The sequence below is a fragment of the Ostrea edulis genome, chromosome 3, assembly GCF_947568905.1.
Source record: "Ostrea edulis chromosome 3, xbOstEdul1.1, whole genome shotgun sequence".
Taxonomy (NCBI): domain Eukaryota; kingdom Metazoa; phylum Mollusca; class Bivalvia; order Ostreida; family Ostreidae; genus Ostrea; species Ostrea edulis.
This window is the reverse complement of record NC_079166.1, coordinates 61,502,076-61,525,215: the sequence shown is the minus strand read 5'-3', so window position 1 is coordinate 61,525,215 and position 23,140 is coordinate 61,502,076. Positions and strand designations below refer to the sequence as shown.

Sequence of the window (23,140 nt, the reverse complement as noted above, 5' to 3'; positions counted from 1 at the left end):
ATATTTACGAATATTCAACTAAATAATGTCGTCGCGAATTTAATGTGTACAGTCTACTAATTTATTATGCTTACATCAAAAACAAAACACATCACATTGCAAAGCTAGCAGACAGTGTGATTCTATAGCAAGGTCTTGTGCGCTAGTTTTGAAATAGTTTTTTTTTTTTTTTTATCGATTTTCCATTCAAATTCTTTATTTCATTCTCTGAATAATCTTTTGTTTGGTTTGTTTTTTTGCATACCAGTAAGTGGCCCTCTACATGGTGGAAGAAGATGAAGTTATGCAAAACTTGCTTGACATTTCTTCATCATTGTACTAGGATAAATGTTCCTATGCGTGCGATCTCTGGATTCTCTTCAAAGACCTATGATGATTGGAACAAAGCCGTTTCGGATGCGGAGAAAATTGTTGGCTACCCAACCTCGTACATGAGTCTACGCTGTTTGATTAGCGACGAGTTTTCCAATGTGGCCATGCATTTAAGAAAGTTAGTGGGCACACGTCACCCACTGCTGAAAACTGCAAGGTGCCCCATTTTATAATTGATACTTTTAAAGTGTTTTAGATTTTTCATTAGATTGAGTTCATCAGAGTTAATGAAATAGAAGAAGAAGAATAGCTTTAAAAACACTTCATTTATTTTTAAAGTCGGACATATGATGGCAACAATGAACATTAGCTATATACTTGCACGGATGTTGACGCTAGGGGATCATTTTGTTAGAGGAAACCCACGTCCCAAGTGACCACCACACTTTCTCGCATATCACCACTGTTGATCACAGAGATCTATTGAATTTGGGTCACAGTGGTGAGAAGCTAATCTCAGCATGTTTCATTTTGATAGGGGTTTATTAAGATGTCTAAGGCGAAAAGTTGAAACAGACAGGAAATTCAGTTTAACCCATTTCAATCGCAACAAGTGGCCAAAATCCAGGCAAGATTTCCTGAATCACTTTGTGTGACACTGGTCTGAGATTCATAATTAAGAGGCATCAGTCGAAATATCCAGCCTCGATGAATCTCGCTGAGATTAGTGAGAAGCGAGTACAATAACCAATATATTACCTGGACAGTAGATTGGGGAGAATTTAGTAAATCCATAAGACAAATTAAAGATTTACCAGACAAAAGAATGGGGGAAAAACCCCACTGAAATTTTGTTTTGGACTTTGTGTATTTTTAATCAGTGACTGCGTCAGTTTAAAACATTAACTTGTTTAATAGCTTTCTCTAATTAACATAATTCAGCTCACATGCGACTGCTCTGGTCATTCTGATTCAGTGTCACTCTCAATGTTTGATATTAAAAAAGTAGATGCAAAGTATACAAACTATCACATTACAGGGCTCAACATTAAAGAACGTCTGACTGACGTAGACTCAGAATATTTTTACATTGCTACTAAACTGCAGTCTAATTTCCATCGTTTTGTTTAAATACATTGACAATGTCATTATTCAGCTTTGGTTTTTTCGGGAGGTGACTGTGGTTAGGATTTAACTTTAAAAATATTTCAGGAATCCAAGGTTCCTCATCCTCTTAGTCTAACTCTTAACCCCAACTTTGTATTGTGCATGGGGGGAAGAGTCAAAGCAGAAGACATATTGAAAAGTTGAAATTCAGCAACGCCAGCAGGTGTTGACACTTTCCCTACCTATTACAAATTTATTTTGGAGATCTAGATTCCGAGATGCCTGGAATCAGTACAGGGATGATTTTTCTACAAGTTAATCATGTGACTAATCATGTGACTAACACGATGCTATCACTAACTCTAACACTATTATACTTACACTGACAAATGAAGCATCACACTGAATTAAGGGATCATTCTATTTGTTTGTACATTACATCAGCACACAAATACATGTACACAAAATTCCATGCGAGCAGCAATAGCATCATACTAGTCGTGGTTAACTTGTAGAATTATCAGGAAATTTTCAGTAACAAGGTATTGAATTGTGAATTGAACTCTGTTATCGTACATTTGCTTCACTAACTTTACAAAGATTGTCTCTGTTACACATGTACAGATATATGACCATTTTGAGGCTTGAGCCATCCAAACTCTTGTCTTTCAGAGGATTGTTATATGATGGCAAACAAAGTACACAAACAAGGGGGTTGATTGTCCTTCTCATTGCCAAAGCAGCAGGGCCAGGGCCGTCTGAACTGAGTAAAACCAGGGAGCCTGACAAAGTCAGCGGAATATACTCCAGGTGAAGATTTGAGCTGTATAGCACTACATATCGGAAGTGGGGGGGAGGGGGTATTTTTTTGTTTATATCTTTGTTTTTTTTGTTAACTTTATGGGTCAAAAACATTTTTCTTAAAACAGGCATACTTCCTACTTTCCACTTCTAACAACTGCCCACTCGGTGGCAATATAAATGCCTTATTTATTAAATTAGTTACAAAGCATTTCTTATTCAGTGTTTGATTGTGGAAGAGTGGAACATGCTAATTGATGAAGTTTTGATGTTTATGGGGAAAATGCCATATTTTGACATATTAAACTGCAGAAAATTTTAATGATCATAGCCCTCATCCCCCCCCCCCCCCCCCCCAAAATAATTGTGAAGTATTGAAGTGCATGTGTGTTGTATGTTTGAAGGAACATTTGACAGAATGGCTCTATTGATGTACCAGATACTGCCCTTTAACATGTGTAAACTTCTGTACAAATTATGTCATAGTTATACCTGCTGTATATACTATGAAATGCAGCTGATTTTTCGTTCTACTCAAGTTTTATAGAAGTTTTATATGAAGGACTTAGTTATATTGGAAAATTGATGTTTTATACTGACAGGTATCTGTAAGTACTTGATAAAATTGACTTCTTCTTCTTCATGTTTTCAAAGCCAGAGGTCCCTTGCAGAGGCCACAGAAATGATCCACACGGCTAACCTGATACATAAGGGAGTGGTCAATCTCGCAGAGTTCTCCGACAGTGAAGACAGAGAGAAGAATGACATGGAATTCGGAAACAAAATGGCCGTGCTGAGTGGAGATTTTCTGCTGGCTAATGCTTGTACAGAACTGGCCAGTTTGAATAACACAAAAGTATGAATTAACTTTCATTATGGAGGGAGTGCAGTAAATGTACCATAGTTATAGTTACTAGTGGTGGATTGCTGGATCCAGAAATTTCTGAACGGGGTGGGGGATTTGGCAGTAAGTGGCTCATGGGTGTCTGGGGGCTGGCTTTCCAGAGGCCCACAGTTGATCGAGGCAGGTCTTTGCAAGAGAGGAGGCTGTGGACCTAGGGGATGAAGCCCCCTGAAACTACTGAGTCAAAATAAGATGTATATATTTTAGTAGACTTTGAACACATTTCTGTAAGAAATGGATCATTTGTGGAGGAGGGGGATGTGTGTGTTGCGCTTGACATTCCAGCACTAGATCCGCCACTGGTTACTAAACAGATATCACATGAATTAGTTTAAGGATGATACTGTAGAAACAGGTTCCAGGGTTTGACACTACCGTCAGTCATGTTATTTGAGACTTAACTAAAACACCAGACTAGTTCATTGTAAAGTTAATACACTGGACATTCTGGTGGTTGGAAGAACAGAAAGAGTTGAATTGTTTTCTTTAAATAAACTGTTTGAAACTTGCTGCGTCTTTTTAAGATTTATTACATGATTGTCATGATAGGTGTGAACCCCATGCATATTTTTAACATTGAAGGTTAACATCACACTTTTAGTAGTTGCTGTAGGGGGTATTATGAATTTAAAAAAAAATAAAAATTAAAGAGTTTGGAGACTATATTGCCTATGGTGCAAACTAGTGTTAAATCTAGGATCTAGAGAGGGCACACATATCATATGTTCAAAAGGGCACTTTTCTTTGCGGCAAGACAATTTCGGGGCACTTCATTGTATCATACTATGATAGTAAAAGAACAATCAACCACAAAGGGCATGGTGCAGCGCCATGCTAGTTTGCTTTAGATTTAATACTAGTGTAAACTTGTCCAGTGCACCACTGCCTGCGAAAGACAAGTGTCTGACACGGGCAGTAATTTTGCATAATTATATAGTTTGTGTAGTACTTTTTGCAATCAATCATATTAACAACATAGAAATTATATTTCTCTCAGGTTGTAGAAACAATGTCGTTTGCCATCACAGACCTAATGGAAGCTGAGTTTACTGACCTCAGAGACTCCGGAGGGGAGTGTGTACTCAAGCGTGACATACAGTTTTCTGACTGGATAAGACAGACATATTTATCGTCAGGGAGTCTGTTGGCGCGGGGTTGTCGATCAGCTGTGGAACTTGCTGATCACACAGAAGACCAGAAAGAGGCTGCAGCCTCATTTGGAGAAAACATGGCCTACTTACAACAGGTAAACTTACGATACTAGGCATACAACAAAAGTTCCAACAGTGCACAGAATGATATCAAAACTCCCATTTATAGCTGTCATTTTGTCACCAAAAATTGAATTCAATGAAAATTGCTCTATATTATATATTGCAGTAATAACACAAGTATTTAATTATTTCAAACACTTTTTGACCTCAAAGCAGGCACATGAATACATGTAATTGTGGTGATTAGATAATCATTGGCTTGCAAGACAATAATTCTTCCTTATATATTTCTTTACACTAAAAGTGGTTATGTTACTTAGTTTTATTAAGTTTCTCTTGTTTTTGTACAAAATAAATGTTTTATTATTCATCAATATATAATGTATATTCCTATGTCAACAGTCATTGAGAGATTTTGAGAGAAAAAGATTGCCATCACTTTTATATACCATAACTAATGTAGACAGTTAATACTGGTTATATACCATGACTAATGTAGACAGTTAATACTGGTTATATACCATGACTAATGTAGACAATACCAATTGAATATATACCATGATTAACGTAGCTATGACAGGCAACACACATATTCCTTGGAATGCTTTTTTAAAAAATATATTACATTAATCAGTTATCTCCCCTTGACTTCAGATGAAGACTGATCTGAAGCCCTTATTTAGTAGAGACAATGGTGGGGATGATTTCAGTGTAACCTCGGCCCCTGTTATCAAGTATCTGGAGCAGACACCAGAGGAAAGGGACAGAATTACAGCTTTATCGACCAAAGACGCTCAACAGGTGAGCATTGAACAAAAATATGATTACCAAGTCCAGGAAAATGGAAACCCCCCTAAACACAGCTATCAGCATGCGGTTACAATCCCTGAAACGTGCAACTTTACCTTTTTTCGTGCTCTCACCGTGCATTCACTGTGCTCTCTCCGTCCACAGTTTTGCGTTCACCGATCACGTTCACAAAGTATTTGATTCACTGTGTGTTCAGCGTTGTCATTTGTCTAGCGTTATCATTTGTCTAGCGTTATCATTTGGAACACCAAAGTGAAAGGATTGATCTTGATCGAGAGGCGAAAATGAAAAAAGAACGCATGCTTAAGAATGGAAGGGAATTTTCTTTTTATATCAGAAACTTGATTGTTACAATATCAAGAGCAGAATAAATTATTTCATATTGTTACAGTTTCTGAACATGATTTATGCTTGGTTAGAAGGTTTGGGGGTGGTGATAACATACAGTTCATTGTAGTTCTCAATGAGAGAGAAGAATGTAAGCCTTGCTGGTATGAATTGTACCCATGTACGTGCTGCGAAAAACGAGCATTGGTATATGTACATGTACAAAAATTGAGGCAGTTTTAATTAGGGAACACCCTCCCCCACCCAACCACACACACACACACAAATACGCACACACACGATTTCACATTATCAAATTCAGGCAAAAACACGTTTCATAATTATCATTAACTTAATTTTAGACAAGTCAATTTCCCCACTGTGAAATTGAAAAGAAAACGATGCCACACTTTCATGTACATACATGCCCAAATGTCATTTGAAACTGATTTCACAAGCATTTTACGCCTGTATCTATGAAAGACATTGTGAATAAATGTATTTATTGCATTTGACAAATTTGAAATTCATGTTTGTCTCTCATACAAAGTTCTCGTACGTTTCTGTATTCGCCTCACAAATAGATTCTTAAACATTCTACTGTGTAGTACATTAGTTAGTTTTATCTGCATCAAAGATATATAAATATTGAACTATTTAAATGCAATCCTTTGTCACACTAATGATAATAGTAATAAATCTTGTACTTACATGCATGTAGATTCTGTGATTATTGCCGTGGGTCAATGATAAAGTGAATGACACAAGATCTGAATGATTAATCTAAGTGGGAAATAAGGTTTTTATACTGTTTAGGAGGGTGAAGGTGTTGACACGGGGTACCTCTACAGTGTGTGTTGTTTGTTTAAATATTTGGATCCCTTTTGGGGGTGTTTGTTAATTGCATGTATCCTAAAGGAACAAGCTCATACTGTTTGAAGCCATACATGAACACCTGTACATTCTGGATGTCACTACAGTGATAATTACTAGCAGTCTTTTCTTTTTCACATACATTGTGATCATGTGTTATTAGTCAAAATCTAATAGTATCCCGAGATGATGCACCAATATTTATTTGGATTTTCATCTGTCTTACTCTGTGAGAGAATGACATGACGGGGGGGGGGGGGGGGGGGGGGGGGGGGGGTGTGGATTACAGAGACGTCAATCTTAAAGACCCATCTCATGACCATATGGTCAGTGAAAATGTAGGCCGAGCCCAATCTAAACAGATGTTATTTACCTGGAGTGGCCAGGGTCTACCAAGGTGTTAATTGCTATATCCCATGACACTCAAAGAAATACACAGAGGAAAGGTGACAGAAATCTACCTGTCCCTGCTGCTTTTTTTTTTTTTTTTTTTTTTTTTTTTTTTTTTTTTTTTTATAGTTTTGATATACACAGGACCTGTCTCAGTGACCTCTGCAGAGTTTCTGTGGCCATAGTGTTTAAATAATGGTTGTATTCCTAAGGGTAGCTGACACACATTCTACACTCACCCCCTCTCTCTCAGTCATTGACTCAATGAATAATGTCTGTTATAAATATAGAGGTATCATAAATTGATGACATGAATTATTTCAATAGGTTACAAGTTTTAGAAATTATTGTGCAAATCATTGTTTGATTTCTGATTGTGTAATTTGTAATACATGTACAGGTATATAGAGGGGAAAAATACAATTATATTGAAATTGCATATTCTTCAGGGGCCTTTTTAAAAACAATTGAATTACAAGAAAATAGCAGTTGTGGACAGGTCATTGCTATCAAAACTGAGGTATACTGGGCTTCTTCAAGATCTAAGGAATGCCTGTAGATACTGGCTGTTATTGTTATCAAAACGCCTCTCTGGGGTAGCTCCAGACCACAGTGTCTCAAGGCCGTCGTCGGCGGTTCGGCCGGTCCGGCCATGGCCGGACCAATATTTCGGCCGATAAAAAGCGCACGAATTTTAGTGTCAGATATACCGGAAAACGCTTCTAAGGGCATCCTAGAATAAAAAAATTTCCGGGGGAGCATGCCCCCGGACCCCCCTAGAAATGATCAATCATAAAAATGGCCGGACCAATCACAAAATCGTGACGACGGGCCTGGACTGTCTACAGATGTCACTCCACCTGAGATCTATTGTTAAATGTTTGATTGACTGGCAGCTTACAATTTGGGGGTGTCAACTTAAAAAATTGGGTCTTTAACTACGGTACTCTATCGCCTTTACTCGGAGGGGGAAGCCATCTTCATTATGGTGCTCCTATAATTATCACTCGCGCTTTCCCTTTGGGTAATCATTGATGTTATAAGAAATTAAATTATGTGACGTAACATAATTCAAAACATCAAAAATAAGTATACATGTAAATTTTAAAACAGAAATAACACTAAATATCAACATTTATTTGCCAGCGCCCGAAAAGTCGCGCGCCCGAACCGTCGTCATCGAACTCTTGAACTGTCGGTACTAAACCCCCGAACCGTCGTATATGCCAAGTCCCGAACCGTCGCGCTTCCGAAACGTCGGACATCCGTTTAGACTGAATATATTCAGAACCATAGAACATGCAGCGTCCTGATTCTGGTATATTTTATTATTTCTCCATTGATTAGATGTGTGTATCTTTTATCTTACCTGATTATGAAATATGTACAGTGAAAGGGAGAAACTCCGAAACATTCCGAATGAATAGTTTATATTGCATTCACCGTTCACATTACGCTCGCGTTCGCGCTCTGTTCGCGTTCTACGTTCGCTCACGGTTCACCAAATTGCGTTCAGCGTTCGCTCTGCGTGTGATTTACGTTCGCTCACCGTTCAAGTGGGGGAAGAAGAACGTTTCAGGGACTGTATTAAGGGTTGTGGAAAAAACATTACTTATAATTCTATGCACAGTAAATCAGTGGGAAATATATGAATCTGAAGACTTTGAATAGTTTGGGTAAAACTGTTATCTTATGCCTCGTTTTCTTTCATTACTATCAAATGTACTCGGTATTTGATACAAAACAAACAATACAAGCAAATAGTTAATGCATAAACGTTTGTTTTCCCTTCATTGCAAGGCGGCACAAAACGCGTATTTTGTTTGATTTCGGTATATGAATCATCGTCAGTACAATTACCAACTGTGTTGAATAAGTCTTGTATCCATTACTTTTGTAGATTGTGTCCAGCATCAAAACAGCTAGCGTGATAGACGAGTGTTATAGTTTGTGTTATAAGTACGGTGACAGTGCTAAGAAATCCTTGGATGTTTTCCCTCAGACTGATGCCAAAAGTGCACTCATTAACATTGTGAATGCGACGATCAGATCCTGACACAATGTGCGAGATTTAGTGTGTGTCTGTGGAATGAAATAAAATCTTGTGATGTTTGTATATGTCGTAGAGTGGTACTAGTACATTACAAGTAAATAAATAGTGAAATGTAGTGGTTAATTAGTGCTACCACAGGTATATGGTATATAACCATCAAACATAAGGTTTGTAAAATCGCCCTGAATAATTCGACAACAGTGCCTAAACGTCATGTAAGACTTGTCAGAGTTATCGTTCTTCACGCATGTACCGCTTGATAGAGCTGAATTTACCCCCCCCCCCCCCCCCCATTTCCCCCCCCCCCCCCCCCCCCCCCACATATTGTGCAAATTTTAATCATATATAACAAGGGTATAGCATTATATTTGTAATATATACTAGCCAGGTTTTCTTTGGGTCTTCCGTAGGCCTTCAATTACTTGTAGGTTTTCATTTAGGCAGGGCGAGTGGAGTGACTTTGGAATACGCTGGGAGATAAATGTGATAATGTGCCCGTTTATATATAGTCAGTGCTGACAGAATCCATTCTCTTCCACAGAGTTATCGGTCCTTTCTCTCCCTTATGTAAAAGGGGAGAGAAAGGACCGATAACTCTGTGGAAGAGAATGGACAGAATTGTGGAATTCAGACTTGTGTACGTCATGCACTTCCTATTTTGGATTTTACTGTAATAATCTTTTTCATAAATCTTTTCAAGAAAGATCGATTCGACTGCAACTTGTTCATATTTTGACTGGCTACTCTGAACAAGTTGAGGTGTTGAACTATTATAGCAGCATTAACAGTCACAAATTCATCCGCGGTCTCTAGAGTGAACAATATGGTCACAGGTGACGCATAATAGGGGGGTTTACAACATTACAAAATGAGAAATTCATTAGAATGGAAATTATTACACTATTTGCGGCTGTTAATGCTAACGCGTCGCCGATGAAACTAGATTGTGACCGTGAATTCAACATTATCAGCAGTAAATTTCAAACAAGAGTTGAATTTAGTTAATGTTAGCACATAATCAAAAGCTTTAAAGTTTTAGAAGATCTAAATTCACAAATATATATTTCAAAGATCACATATGAAATGAATGTAATACCGGTATAAAGATTATTTTCATTGACGCCTATTGTACGAACGCGCGATATCCAATGAGACTCTACACCCGTTCCACGTTATAAGTACAAAATAAATGTTAAAAAAAATTAATAATTTAAGAATTAAATTTTAATAAATCATATTAAATCATGTGAGATACAAACATTGGTGGAAATAGCGGGAGGGGGGGGGGGGGGCTTACAGGATTGCATCCCCGCCCCTTGGTTAAACATTTTCAACTTGTGTGGCCATGAATTTGCTATTTGGGCCTTTCGCCCCTCCCTTTGGTTGGATAAGATATATGCAATGGCCGTATCCCTCTCCTTTGGATATTTTTTGGATCTGTTACAGATATCACGTACTCCTATAAGACTATGGAGACTCTGAGAAAGCAATCATCAATGTGACAAAGCATCGCAACGATTTGACACATGGATCATAATAAATCGTTATTTAGTTTAGATGTGAATCATCTTAATTTACCAGTTGTGCTTTGATTTGTTTGGAATAACATATATGAAATTATAATTGAAAATCTTTTTGTTGTTGTTGTTTTTTGTTTGTTTGTTTTTTTGTGTAGCTAAAGTAGATAAAAGTTAATGTGTATACTTGAACATCAAAATTTACTACTATCACCATGTAAATTATTAAAACTCATGACACCAGTTTCGATTGATGGTTGCGAAGCTCCGACTGCAAGCACCTGGTGAGAAGGTAGATTTCTGGAAATTGGAACTAATGTTAAAAGCATTAATTGAGAACAATGAAACATTTAGTGAGGCATTTGCCTCAACGGTTACTACTGTTCTTGTAACTGTTAAGTTTTAAATGTGTTTAGAATCTGGTTTTAATTTATTGTTGCTTGCTGAAGGAAATGTACAAGTTGACAAAGCAAAAAAACCGATAATATATAGAACTTCTAAACACATACTGTCTTGGATGTTTTCATCTTGCAAATTTGATGATAATTTTTAGGTCACGGTTGATTTGTTAAATCATCATAGTGTATTGGAGGAGCCTGGTACGGAGAAACCACCACTTTATAGCTGAAATTTCCCTTGGGGACAGATTTATCGGGAAAGGCGTTATATGACACAGTCCTTGCACTTTGCATGTATGAACGTTGATTGGACGTTGCATCGTGCAGAGAAATCGATGACGTGGGGGGTGGGGGGTTGGTACACGATAAACAAAATCAAGCGGGGAAAGTTAAGAATGGTAACAGGCTACAAGATATCCGTATGTTCGGGAAAAAAAATCCGAAGTTCAAATAATTGATTTAGAAAAAATTATTTATCGCTTGTGAATTGAATGCATGCTAAACAGTATAAACGTGCATGCTCTCCCCAAGGTGAATTTTTAGAACTTTTATGATCAATGAACAAATATGGCAAATTTAAAACAGATTAGTTTTATAGACCTGCAGGCAAAGATACATGTATGTGGAAATACCGGCATATGAATTAAAGATATTTGACGTTCGAGAGGTAATGTAATGGTGGGGTAGTACTACGTAAGTAAGCAATAATGTACCGTTGTACATTCATCAATCTGAGAAATGGTTTTAAATGACAATCAATGTAGGCAGCTGTAATATATTTGAAAATCATTGAAAAAAGACAAATTTTTGTTTTGACACACGTAAAATATTACTAGAGGGTACTGACGCTTTTGCGCTTAACAGCATCCGTGTGGTCCTATCACGTGATAGACATTCATTGCAAAATATGTTTGATTTCAATTTTTAATTGAAAACAAAACTCACTGAGGTCTCTAAGCGATTCGGTTCTCACAGGGCACCAATGGTTATATTGTTTAAGTGAAACAATCGATAGTATTCAATTCTTCTGTTTATCATATCTCCACACATTTCTACTTTTAAAATCGTTCTAAATGGAATGGATTGTTTGTGGGGAACTTTGGTTTGACGAGTGCGGTGGGTTAGACAACTAATAATCATTTGCGGAGGGACATTTCTTGTGAAAGCGAAGTTCATGTGAAAGCTGGTATTGATATAAACTTTAAACCACGAATATTGTTAGGTTCACACTACTGAAGCTCTTAAAAGAAATCTGGAGAAAAAGACATGCTGGATTTTTTTTCTCTCGTAGTAATACCCCTATCCCTCGATATTTTAATTAAATTTTTTCAATTTTAATGTAAGAATTGTATTGAATTGGAGCTTTGGAATTCTAAGACCATGCATTGACCAGTTGTTGACCAGAAGTGAATCAAAATATCATAAAGACGATCCTAATTCCATGAGTACAATTCCACATCGACAGAGTTATGTAGCCTTCTCTCTACCACCAACATGAATATGTTCTTAAACCTTTGGAACTCAGTCGCGGTCCCGTCTCGTTGAAGTCATTTTAGTTAAACTGTTTACTGAAAAGAAACCATACTATTAACTTTTATTTCATATCACGTGGGAGGTACTAACATGTTTGACAGGAATGGCTTGAGTAATACATGTATGTACATTTGTTGTTATGAAGTTTCATTAAAATTTCAGTTTCCCACGCACGCAATTTGAGGGTTCATCAATTGATAGAACGTGCTTTCAATAGTGTATATGTACATTTCTTTGATATCTTTACAAGTTTTAATGAAAGGCATTTCCTCATGAATGCGCTGCAGTTGTAAACAATGCGCGTATGAATACAGAAATATACTTAATAAATATAGTGCATCTATTTTAAGGACTGGAAATTCCAATGGAAATGAAAGTAGAATATATGTAGATGTAAGGAAGTAAATTTCAGATGTTGGTACATGAGGGTATACATTGTAACACTTCACACCGGCAAACATTTTAGAAACCGCTAGTAACGCACGTCGAATATCCTTTATTTCATGAATAAAGGAGTTAACCAGAAGTGAATCATTTATCATGAATAAATTTCCCTCATATACGACGTTGAAGAGAGCATGTGTACTTTCTAAAATATGCTCTTATATGCTGCAGTGTCAGCATCGTTTGTTAAAACAATATGTTTGAGTTTCTGCAGCAAAATTAATACATGTTTGTGTACAAACTGTCAAAATAGTTGGTCTCTAAAAGTTCTAGGTTACTGTGAGCACTTTGATGTACAGCCAATTTCGGAAGCGGAGAAAATCCTATCTGATATCGTTTGACAAGGACAAGTGCAATCAGTTGCCCGGTGGTTCGTTTACACAGCAGAAATGATCAAAGTAATCAAGATAATTGAAGAAGAACCAAAAAACGAGACAGAATTTGAAAATCAATAGTGCACCGTTAGTTCTCTTTATCTAATTTCTATAGAAAATATAATTTATTTTCCCCATTGTATTTTAGCTTTTAATGCACAAAACTCTCGATAAAGATGTTTAAAATTTGGAAGCAGTAAATGATGTCCTAAAAAGTTTTAAAGGTAAAAGAAACAGAGAGAGAGAGAGAGAGAGAGAGAGAGAGAGAGAGAGAGAGAGAGAGAGAAGTATAAACTGCGAGTCCAGACTTAATCTATATTGTATAAAATGCTTAGAAATTACTTTCAATCTAAGTGAAGGATGGACAAATTAAAATATGCAATGCCGTGTATTAAAAAGTGAACAAAATCTGACCGTCGTTACATGAAGTATATGTAGGACCATTTTTAGTGGCGGATCCAGGATTTCCGAAAGGGGGTGCATGTGAAATTCAAGTATTAGCCATAAGGCTAAGGTGTCAATCTGGAATTTTCCATCTATATATGCCAGTAATGCCTTGTGAATTTGTGGCGAAAGGGTGTCTAAATCCGCCACTGATTTTCAAATTTATTTTAAATGATTAACTGAACTTGAAATGACTTTGTTTTCTGCTACGGGCATACATGCATGACTATGCATGACGCCTTAAGGTTTAAATCAGACTTGATGCATTATTCATGGATTATTTTGTCAAATCGATGTGGAAATTGAAGATCCATACACGTTAAAAATTAGGAGAAATTTAATGCATGCAAAATATGAACATCAGTTTGAAATCGACACGTGTAACATTAGTATAGCATGCTTTACATAATCATGAGCGACTGTCACGTTCCTATAGGAGTATATACATGTGGCTGCCAAAGTCATATTTGCCGATCACTACCAAAATTACTGACACAACTTCACAGCACATTAAAATCACCGTTAAAATACATGTATATTAAAATTCACGCATCTTGCAATCATTTGTTGTAATTTTAACAGAAGACATTTTACATAATTTTCATAAAATTCGATTCTAGCTTACCTTTTTTTTCACTTTCAGATTTTTAAAATCTTTTTTTATAGCATTTCTGCATTTTAATTACGTTTCAGAATTAATAAGTTTTTCCGTCCTTGTTGACAGTTAATGCCCCTTTAAATCCCCTCCGTTTTGCTACTTCTTAAAAGAAATATTAATTAGCTGTAAATTTAATGTAGTAAAATTTTTATTTACTATTTCAGTGACCAAAAAAAAAAAAAAAAAAAAAAAAAAAAATGGTTTAAACTTTTGTTATGTACGAAAGCCGGATAGTCTCATATTTGAAAAAGTAAAAAAAAAATTAACTCGTTATAACGAGTTAGTATCTCGTAATAACGATTTAATATCTCGTTATAACGAGTTAATTATCTCGTTATAACGAGTTAGTATCTCGTTATAACGAGTTAATTAACTCGTTATAACGAGTTAGTATCCTGTTATAACGAGTTAAGTATCTCGTTATAACGAGTTAAGTATCTCGTTATAACGAGTTAAGTATCTCGTTATAACGAGTTAAGTATCTCGTTATAACGAGTTAGTATCTCGTTATAACGAGTTAGTATCTCTTTATAACGAGTTAGTATCTCGTTATAATGAGTTAAGTATCTCGTTATGACGAGTTAATATCTCGTAATAACGAGTTAATTATCTCATTATAACGAGTTAATTATCTCGTTATAACGAGTTAGTATCTCGTTATAATGAATTAATTATCTCGTTATAACGAGTTAGTTATCTCGTTATAACGAATTAATTATCTCGTTATAACGAGTTAGTTATCTCGTTATAACGAGTTAGTTATCTCGTTATAACGAGTTAAGTATCTCGTTATAACGAGTTAAGTATCTCGTTATAACGAATTAGTATTTATGGAGGGCCTGTACTTTCCAAAATTTCGACAAACTGATTAGAAATTATTTGAATTGCATATGATTATTTCATAATGACTATTGTGCAAGATTTTATTTGTGGTAAAGATGACAAGAAAATGTTAGTTATTGCTTCAAACAAATTAACATGTGATGATTCATTTTTTTTTTCTACTCAACAAAAATACCTACTTTCCCTTGTCAAGAATAAATGTAAATTGTGTCGTTTTGATAACAAGTCGAGTAAATACAACAATGCTTTGGCAAAATGTTTGAGCTAATTTCATATTTGAGCAAAAATCAGCCAGCCTAGATGCTGATGATTCTTTTGAGAATATAGATATATTTATAAATATTATGCAAGCTTGTTAGTTCAAGAACTAAAGTCCCCTTCCCCCCTTTTAACAGCGTTGATTTACCGTTATTTTCTACATTAAAAACTTTTTTTGCAATCCAAAGTAAGATAGTTTGGGTTATTCTCCCTTTTATTTCGTTTTTTCAAAGTATATCGAGTGTTAAGGATGTAGGCTTGAACAAGTAGAGGTAACGAACGTTGACGTTCACACAGCCGTGAACCCTATATCTGTAAGAGATACAAGACTCCGATGGTCTATCATGTCAGATACGGGACTGGTACGATCCGCGTAGCGGCGAGTGATCAGTCCCGTATCTGACACAATAGACCATCGGAGTCTTGTATCTTAAAATATTGTTCTGTCTAAAACAGTACTTCTCATAATATTGGCCTGCTCTTAATAATACTGGACTATGTTCAGTACAGTATGAAAAATAAAGTACTGTCAAGACAAAGAACTAACGTCACAACAATGTTTTAATGATCAGGTAAACAAGTAATCCGTGGTTGAAATTACTCTGTAAAGAACGTCCTACCAATTGATATAATGAATTGAACTCATGTAGAAAAGGACGAATACTCGCTAAACTCCGCCCCCACCCCCTCTGTTTACAATATTGTGGGTGTGCTTTCACTTGCCCCCACCCCATCCCGGATTTTAAAGTTTGGATTTTCATTCTTTTTTATTTGATTTTGCTTGTCAAGAATTACATGTATAGACAATTGTGACGTCAACTTCTCAGAAGATTACCCCTACCACTTCTCTCACTTTGAAAACAGTTCTACGTGCTTGAATTATCAATCCACCAATAAATAATAGAATCATTCATGGGTCAAATGCTGTCTGATGTGTTTCATACCAATTGTTAGGTTATTATTGACGCGCGGATTCTGACTACGGATTACTCCGTTTACCTGATCAAGATATAGTGCTCTTGGCGGATGTGACCGGTCGGCAGGGGGTGCATACTCCTCCTAGGCACCTGATCCCAACTCTGGTATATGCAGGGGTCCGTGTTTGCCCATTTTTTAAATTTGTATTCCTTATAGCAGTTATGAGATTGATCACTGTTCGTTATCTTCACCTTTTCATGAAGATAGAGCAGGTAACAGGACATATCTGTCTTGCAAAGAAAATTAATACTACATGTACTTTAAATTCATGCTTTTAAAAGACCCAAACCAACAGCAGATTGGATTTATTTATGTTATATCACCATAAAAAAGGTATAACCGATAAGTAATATATTTACTTACAAACATCGGTAAATTAATATACAGGGTACTGTGGTGATTTACTTTTACAGCATACACGCATTTTTACCAACATTTACAAAGTTGATATGTGTTTTTTACTCTGAAAAATCTAGATTAAGAACACATTTTCAGATTCTCTTAATGGTTCTTTTTTATTTCTTTAAGTACATGTAATTGTATTATTGCAACGACTTGTTCAAAAACTAATCTTAGATTTCAGGAACAATCTTGAGAAGGACCTACAAAGTTTCCATAATATATCTTGTTCTTGCAAGTTTATTATCTCGTTATAACGAGTTAATTATCTCGTTATAATGAGTTAATTATCTCGTTATAACGAGTTGATTATCTCGTTATAACGAGTTAATTATCTCGTTATAACGAGTTAATTATCTCGTTATAATGAGTTAATTATCTCGTTATAATGAATTAATTATCTCGTTATAACGAGATACTAACACGTTATAACGAGTTACTTATCTCGTTATAACGAGTTAATTATTTCGTTATAACGAGTTAGTTATCTCGTTATAACGAGATACTAACTCGTTATAACGAGATAATTAACTCGTTATAACGAGATACTAACTCGTTATAACGAGATATTTAAGTTGTTATAACGAGATACTAACTCGTTATAACGAGATGATTAACTCGTTATAACGAGATAATTAAGTCGTTATAACGAGATACTAACTCGTTATAACGAGATATTTAAGTTGTTATAACGAGATACTAACTCGTTATAACGAGATGATTAACTCGTTATAACGAGATAATTAAGTCGTTATAACGAGATACTAACTCGTTATAACGAGATAGTTAAGTCGTTATAACGAGTTAGTTATATCGTTATAACGAGATAACTAACTCGTTATAACGAGATAACTAACTCGTTATAACGAGATACTAACTCGTTATAACGAGATACTAACTCGTTATAACGAGATTATTAAGTCGTTATAACGAGATAACTAACTCGTTATAACGACATAATTAACTCGTTATAACGAGATAGCAAACTCGTTATAACGAAATACTAACTTGTTATAACGAGATAATTAACTCGTTATAACGAGATACTAACTCGTTATAACGAGTTAGATTTTTTTTTTTTTACTTTTCAAAAATGAGCCTATCCGGCTTTCGTAGTTATGGATATTAGTGTTAGAAAATTTATTCAGAGGCTCTGAATGAAGCAAAATTACATTGTCTTTCCGTACAAAATGGATTTCTATATAATGTCATACATTTAACAGAACCAAAATCTTTGTTTTTAAAAAATCTTGAATTTAATTTAGTTTTAAAACAATATTAGCTGTCATTTTGGTGTCGAAATTTTGTTGTTGTAAAATTGTGATATACAAACTTAGGTAGGCCCTATATAAACTTTTGTTGATATTTGTTAGAAAACCTACCCAGAAGCTCTGAATGAAGCAAATTACATTATTGTTTTCCCGTACAAAAATGACTTCTATGCTGTATACCCTGGTACTCAATAGATCCGAAATTTTTATTCTGATAAAAATCTTAAACGTAGTTTCAATTTTACCAATGACTATGGTTAAAGTTACACACTGTCATAATAACACATTTTTACAACAAAATAAAATTTTCCGGTTTTTGAGCTAGTTTTGCTTTGATCTTATAGTTGATTATGGTTAATGATACACACAAAAACTATCATAACAGCACACTTGACAACAAAATAAATTCTTCAGAGTTAGAGCTAGTATTGCTTTATATTTGAAAATTATTTTGATTTTTCTGAAATTTAGTATTAGAGTGTGGGAACATTAAAAAAGAATGATGTATTAACAAATTAAATCAATTGAGGAGGGCCGGAGCAGTTCTGAACGATGTAAACATCATACCGTTATGAATGTTGCAATTCATATACCCGTGTTTATCCCCGCACACCCTCACCCGTTTACTTAGACCCCCAGAAAAGCAGTTTGTGGAAAAGTAGTCGATCCCTTCCATAAAATGGGAATGTAAATTTATTCAAGATAATATAACAAAATATTCAAAATGATATAATAGAGTATTGGTTATGATATTGCTAACCAGATGTATGATATTGTACATATTTGTAGAAAATATTGTATATCATACATCGGATTATTTTCGTCTCGTTCTAAATTCACCCAGACACAATTGTTTTAAAAGAGAAAGCGGTTTTCCCCCAGTCTTCAATTCGCCCACTGACATAGAGAGCGAAAGGGGCGAAAATAAAACACGGGCGAAAATTTCATAGTATTCAATATTCATAATCGCCCTCATCATCTTGGCAACACATTTATCTATCTATTACCTATTCTTATATTTCGATCTTTGTAAAGCTGAATGAAACATGATTAATTAATGACGTTTTGACATGGTTATTGGTAATTCGATGTCTTCCTCTAGTCTATAGATTTTAAAGACTACACATGAGATGATATTAAGGTAGAAAAATCATACTTGGTCACAATAAGTCCGAGTCATTCTACTTTCATAGTTCGTAAGGCACAAAATATGCGGGTCTCTGATATACAGTTTTAAAATCGACTGATTTTGGTTGATATAAAAACATGCAAGTAAATCAGCATTCAAGGAGAATGGAAATACAAAAACTGGTTATTATATCACTGTGTTTCGCTGTTTGTACCTTCTATATATACGTTGACGGCGCGATGTTACTGTTAGGGCGATCTCAGCTACATACATGTAGGCTACGATGTATAGATGAGTAAACTCCAATCTCAAATACAATTTTGTAGTCTTGCTTTGTTTCGGTATAATAAACAATTTATTGCATGAATGTTCGGGAGATATGAAGATTTATTCACCCAAGAAAAATCATATTCCCCTCGGGCGTTGCCCTCGGGGAACATGATTTTTCTTGGGTGAATAAATCTTCATATCTCCCTCACTATCATGCAATAAATGTATAATATAGCATGGATTTGTAATATTTTTCCTTCTTTATATTCTGTCGTAAAACTTATATATTTATCGTCATTCTTACAATCACAATTGTTGCCAAGGAGACGCGGAAGTGCAACAGATTTACAACTTGCTTTCTGAACTTTTTAAAGAATGAAATATTTACAGATTATATGATTTTTGTGTGCTAGTGTGTTTAAAAAAATATTTCAGTGATCGCACACCATTTAAACCACCACAGAAAGCTGCCAGCAATCAATTGTTTGTCCTTGAACAATTCTAACAAAATTCCAGCATTATACTAGTTTTGGAGAAGAGTATTTTGTTATTGTAATTGAAGATTTTCTCTGTTTTTATCATTTGTTTCAAATGGTTAAAAACAAATTGGCATGTATTCATTTTGTTTGTCTCTTACATGAATTTAGTAATTGCTTCAAAGATTTCCCTCTAAAGCTCTGGTCTAGCCGCTTTATCAAATTGTGATTTTTTGTAATTTTAAGGTATGCTATGCACGTGATAGAATATCTTGTTTTCTTATTTCCAAATCTCCAGAACAATATTGTTGTTTTCCTTTGAGATTAATTTTGAAATCCATGTTCAATAGGTCGCTCACAGACAAAAGCTCGGGAGGGTAGGGGCTGCTTGGTACATTCAGGTTCCTTTGGCATTTCTGTTTGCATCACACAGTAACGTCACAAAGAAACTTTGGCTGGTGAGGATGTTGGTTTGTACAACCTTCAGGACACTGCAGATAATTTACAAATTACATACGCTGTTGGTTGGTTGTTTATTATTTAATGTCTAGCTCCAAAAATTTGCACATATGGAGACGTCACCATTGCCGGTGAAGGGCTGCGACATTTAGGCCTATGATAGGCACTTACGGCCTTTGAGCAGGGAATGATCTTTATCGTGCCACACCTGCTGTGACACGGGCCTCCATTCGAAGGATCGCCCCCATTTAATCCCCTCTTACTACATGCACAAGTAAGAGGTACTGAGGGCCTATTCTAACTCGGATCCCCACAGGACCAAATTATGAAAAATATTAAAATATCTCGCTGTAAAATGGCCGAAAGATTGTCAAAATTCAAAAAAATAAATAAATAAATAAAAAATAAAATAAAGAATAGATAAATAAAAACCCATAAACAATCAACCAGTCTTCCATTAATTAAATGGGCATTAATTAACTGTCAACTAGCACAAAAAAGTTTCTGATTCTGAAACATGATTTAAATGCTGGAATACGTTCAAAATAAAGAAAACTTAATCTGAGAGTGAAAATCGATTCTATCAAAATTATGTGAAATTCATTCGCAATGAATAATTTACTTCCATAGATAAAATAATCTATCTGTCATTGTTTCTATGTAAACAAAAGAAAATATAATGTCAAAATAACAACAAAAGATTGAGAGATGTAGGGATTCTAATTTTTCAGTGATTATTTTTATGTACAACATAAACCTGTTTTAGTCACTTTAGCGTCTAATTTAATGTCCCTTTAAGGAGAAATGGCCCTAACATTAGTTCAATTTAAAAATTATCTCTCTTCATCCAAACTCCATGCATAGATAGGATGATCTTTGTCAATATTGGTTATTCTATATTGGTTATTCTAATTTCTATGTTGATCAGGCGGGTTCTTTCAACGATCATTAAATAGGTCAGGGAGACCTGGGTGGAGAATCAGGATTTCCGGTCTCGTCCATTGTTACGTTTCTCTGATGAGAAAAGAGAATTGGCCGAGATTTGAACCCGGAAGTCCAGAATCTTAATTAAACCCGTAATCCCTCAGCTACTTGATCATCACTGATAAATCCGATCTTTCCTCACCGTAATATTTAGAATCTCTTGATTCTGGCGCTGTGCACTTTCACTTCAAAGGTGTGCTGAATATTACTCACGCCATACAAATTGGTAGCATTTTCTGGTTTTTTTTTATGTGACCTATTGTCTTTATTCGTGCGTTGGTCGTAAACTTTTGAACATTTTCAGCTTCTTTTCTAGAACGGCCGAACCAGTTTTAACAAAGTTTGTTTTATAACATCTATGGGAAAAGGGGAGCAACAATTGTGCATTTCATGGACCCTGCCTCCCTGGGGCCTGAGGGGTAGATTCAATGCCATCAAAATAAATGTAATCTGAAAAAAAAATTCCCCATGTACGTCAAGCAGTCAAGCTATTAGAGTGATTATGAACTATTGTTCTGGGTATAGTCAGTTTTTAAATCGAGGTAAGCTACTGACAAACAAGTTGATGGTACAGGGATTTCAACAGTCTCGATTGAAGTCAGCATTTCGCAAATTCTATGGTCGTTATAACGATCTAGTTCGTCAATACGACCTCGCATTGGGTCAAATGCTGTCTGACGTGTTTCATACCGATTGTTAAGCCGTTCTTGGCACACTGATTTTGACTGCGGATAACTCTGTTTACCTGATCAGGATATGGGGCTCACGGCGGGTGTGACCGGTCAACAGGGGATGCTTACTCCTCCTAGGCACCTGATCCCACCTCTGGTGTGTCCAGGGGTCCGTGTTTGCCCAACTATCTATTTTGTATTGCTTGTAGGAGTTATGAGATTGGTCACTGTTCGTTATCTTCACCTTGCATACTGAAAATGCTTTATATCTAAGGAAGAACCTTTGGAAATCAATAAGGCAATGCGTTTGCATGATTATAGTGAGTACTCGCGTCTCTATCACAACTGTGAAATTCATTATCCTGGGTCTAGGCCCCAGTGTGGGGCTAAAGTGGTCATATAATGAAAATGCAATATATCTTAGAAAATCTTCTTTACGTCTGGACATCAAGGACGTTCAGGTATAATGGTGGTGTTAGATTGGTCAAAATGATTATATTTGAAAATGTTAAAAGAAATTTTTTTTTTTACTTCTGGACATCAAACAGACAAACTGTTGGTATGATGATAATGAGCAATGTTAAATTTACTGTACTTGGATTTAGGAGTCATGTTCCAGGACGGGGTCTCTTTAATGATAAGTTGAAAATGCAATATATTTTAGAAATTTTTTACTCCTGGACATCAAAGAGACAAACTCTTTGCATGATTACTTACATGTGTATAATGAGTAATGAACCCTCTTTGAAAACTGTAAAAATTCAATTACCCTTTCAGAACTCGCGTAGAAAATCGTATTTCAACATGACGTGATAAAACTTACTCACCTATAAAAGAATTTTAAATTGTTTAACGTGTATGATACATGTAGTTATACCAAAATATTTACATTTCCAACTGTTTTCTCTGTGATGACCCTTTTAAGCTCCAATGTATTGATCTTCCCACAACTTACAACTAGATGTAAATTTCTCAGTTCATGCAAAATGAAAGGTCAGTGGGCGAGGACTATGGAAATTAACATGGACTTTAATTTCTAGTAGGCAGTATTTTTTATTTTATATTTTCATTTCTATTTCAAATATGAATATAAGGAATTTGTTTGTTGGATATGTACTTAGCACTATTTCTCTCCACACCAGAAGGCGGATATGGCCGCGACACTCTATCCAAATCGTTCTGTTTCTTGCTACAATCTTGGTCTCATTCCAGCCTCTCCATCCTGCACTTCTTCTTTCTACTT

General features: G+C 35.5%; 1 protein-coding gene across 2 annotated transcripts; it reads left to right on the top strand.

Annotated features, from left to right (window-relative positions):
- Nucleotides 1-50: 50 nt before the first annotated feature.
- Nucleotides 51-8,906, top strand: LOC125675998 (all trans-polyprenyl-diphosphate synthase PDSS2-like). Of its 2 annotated transcripts, XM_048913869.2 has the most exons (7): nucleotides 51-132; nucleotides 248-529; nucleotides 2,092-2,229; nucleotides 2,875-3,076; nucleotides 4,122-4,370; nucleotides 4,993-5,139; nucleotides 8,639-8,906. In XM_048913869.2, exons 2-7 carry the CDS (start codon nucleotides 276-278, stop codon nucleotides 8,792-8,794), a joined length of 1,146 nt encoding a protein of 381 aa, XP_048769826.2. In that variant the 5' UTR covers nucleotides 51-132; nucleotides 248-275; the 3' UTR covers nucleotides 8,795-8,906. The 2 variants fall into 2 exon arrangements, with proteins under 2 accessions (XP_048769826.2, XP_056014410.1); XM_056158435.1 differs by lacking the exon at nucleotides 8,639-8,906 and having other exon boundaries at nucleotides 4,993-5,535.
- Nucleotides 8,907-23,140: the final 14,234 nt, after the last annotated feature.

Bases quoted from the DNA above. Each gene is read 5' to 3' on its own strand.
- LOC125675998 (XM_056158435.1), top strand. From the start codon at position 276: ATGAAGTTATGCAAAACTTGCTTGACATTTCTTCATCATTGTACTAGG. The intron at 530-2,091 runs GTGCCCCATTTT...CTTGTCTTTCAG, and splicing joins CCACTGCTGAAAACTGCAAG to AGGATTGTTATATGATGGCA. The intron at 3,077-4,121 runs GTATGAATTAAC...TATTTCTCTCAG, and splicing joins CCAGTTTGAATAACACAAAA to GTTGTAGAAACAATGTCGTT.